The sequence below is a fragment of the Canis lupus genome, unplaced genomic scaffold (assembly GCF_011100685.1).
Source record: "Canis lupus familiaris isolate Mischka breed German Shepherd unplaced genomic scaffold, alternate assembly UU_Cfam_GSD_1.0 chrUn_S2047H2246, whole genome shotgun sequence".
Taxonomy (NCBI): domain Eukaryota; kingdom Metazoa; phylum Chordata; class Mammalia; order Carnivora; family Canidae; genus Canis; species Canis lupus.
This window is the reverse complement of record NW_023330924.1, coordinates 1-2153: the sequence shown is the minus strand read 5'-3', so window position 1 is coordinate 2153 and position 2153 is coordinate 1. Positions and strand designations below refer to the sequence as shown.

The 2153-nt window shown below is 50.5% G+C and overlaps 1 protein-coding gene across 1 annotated transcript; it reads left to right on the top strand.

Annotated features, from left to right (window-relative positions):
• Positions 1-54: 54 nt before the first annotated feature.
• Positions 55-1809, top strand: LOC119878900 (PWWP domain-containing DNA repair factor 3B-like). Its single transcript, XM_038589438.1, has 3 exons — positions 55-170; positions 499-676; positions 817-1809. Exons 1-3 carry the CDS (start codon positions 55-57, stop codon positions 1552-1554), a joined length of 1032 nt encoding a protein of 343 aa, XP_038445366.1. The 3' UTR covers positions 1555-1809.
• The last annotated feature ends 344 nt before the right edge of the window (positions 1810-2153 follow it).

Below are 2153 nucleotides of genomic sequence, written 5' to 3'. Positions count from 1 at the left end.
CAGAAAGAAACCTCAAATCGCGGCTGGTGCATTCTCGGAGACAGGATGCCCCAGATGGCGGCCAATCACAGGCACACAAACCCTCACTCCCCTTCCAAGGAAAAGGCAAGCAAAGTCCTCACCAAGCTCCAGCAGGCGCCCGAACTTACCGTCACTTTCAGAAGATGGTGGTGAGAAAGAGGGCAAGGAAAAGAGGGACACCTCAAGAGTTAGGTCTTTGCATCGCATAGCCAAGGAGGCGGGTACCGGGGCTGAAGATGGAGGCATCCTTCCATCTCCGCCACCAGGTTTCAACCTCACTGTGCCCGAGGAGGCTCCGAAAGAAGAGGCACCTGACACCCACGCAAAGACCCCGGATGCCTCCTCTGAGCGCTCTGCCTCCTCCGGGAATGTTGAGGACCACGGAGAGGGTCCCTGGGAGCCAGGCATGGAAGGTGCGGCAGCCTCCTCCAGCGCCCCTAACCTGAGGCCGCGTTGTTCACTCCGTCTGGCAAACAGGAGAAGGAAGCTGCAGGTACCAGAGTTTGAGAAAGGGCTGCAGGAATCTCGACCTTCGGCCAGCTCAAAGGCTGTGAACCCCACCACTGCTATTAAGAAGGATGTCAGCCAGGAAATGGGACAACTGACCAGCACGCTTTCTCCACAGGAGCCTTGTCCCATTGAAGGAGGAATGATGGTCTGGTTTAAATTTCAAAATCACCCCTTTTGGCCAGCGGTGGTAAAGAGCGTCAGCCAAGCAGAGCAGACTGCAAGGGTGCTTTTGATTGAGGCAAACATGCACGCTGAAATGAGTGGCATTCGAGTTCCTCTTCGAAGATTAAAGCCCCTGGACTGCAAAGAGAAAGAAACACTGATGAAGAGAGCCAGGAAAATGTACGAGCAAAGTGTGAACTGGTGTTTTCCCTGATTTCTCACTACAGAGAAGGGCTCACTTGTGGGTCTTTTGCAGGCTCCTTCCTGGACTATTATGCTGCTGACGTCAGTTACCCAGTTAGGAAAGCCATCCAGGACGGGGATCTGGAGGCTGACTTCCCAAAGGTCAATTATGCCGACCTGGAGGATTCTGAGGAGGAGACCTCCGTGGGCGGGAAGAGGCCCCGCAAGAAGATTCTCCCTGACCGGATGAGGGCTGCTCGGGACCGAGCCAACCAGAGGCTCGTGGACTTCATCGTGAAAACGAAGGGGGCCGATCACCACCTTCTGGACATTGTCAAAGGCAGGAAACAGTCCAGGTGGCTGACATCGTTTCTGAATTCCAACAGGTACACGCTCTGCGTTGAAACATACCTGGAGGATGAAGACCAGTTGGATGTCGTGGTGGGACATTTACAAGAAATCTACAAACAAATAGACAAGAAGAGGCTGACTCTGGCAAGGGACGACAAAGTGAGTTTTGTTCTGGAAGTTCTTCTGCCAGAAGCAATCATTTGTTCAATTGCTGCACTTGACGGATTAGGTTATAAGGAGGCAGAAGAAAAGTACCTACGGGGCCCACCCGTGCATTACCGAGAAAAAGAGCTGTTTGATAAAAATATCTTAAAGAAAATGCGATAGAGATCGGCACCAAGGGGCAAAGCTAATAAGTAAGCCCTCCTGTGCCCACACTGCAGCAGGGAGACCTCTCATTGCCTGTCTGTATGCAATGCGGGATCCTTCCATTCTCTATGCCATGTACATACGTTCTAGGAGTTTGAGACCCCGGGAACATGCTGGGTTCATTTTGGATCCATCTGTGGCACTTGTGCGTAGCACGGCCACCATCGTTTCTAGTTCTCAAACGCCTTGCAAACTAATTTGATAAAAAAAAAATACTGCAGACGTGTACTTCTCTCTACTTACTTGGATGTGTCATTGTCTACATGTTTTTTAAGGTTGCTTTGGAGAGCACTTCATATTTTAAATACGGGACGCACGATCTCTTATGACGTGAAAGAGCCCTGGTGTCAGACATGAAGCAACAATCGCTTTTAAAAGTGTAAGATGGATTTTCGCAGAAACATCACATGGATTTCTCACTCTCTCTGTGACACCTCGGTGTAAATGACTGCATTCGTTCTTAGGAAATTCCTTGAATTTGATCCTCCATGCTTATCTGTGTGGACGAAAAGCCCTGAGGGGTGATGCCAACGGCACAGATGTTTGCCATATACTGT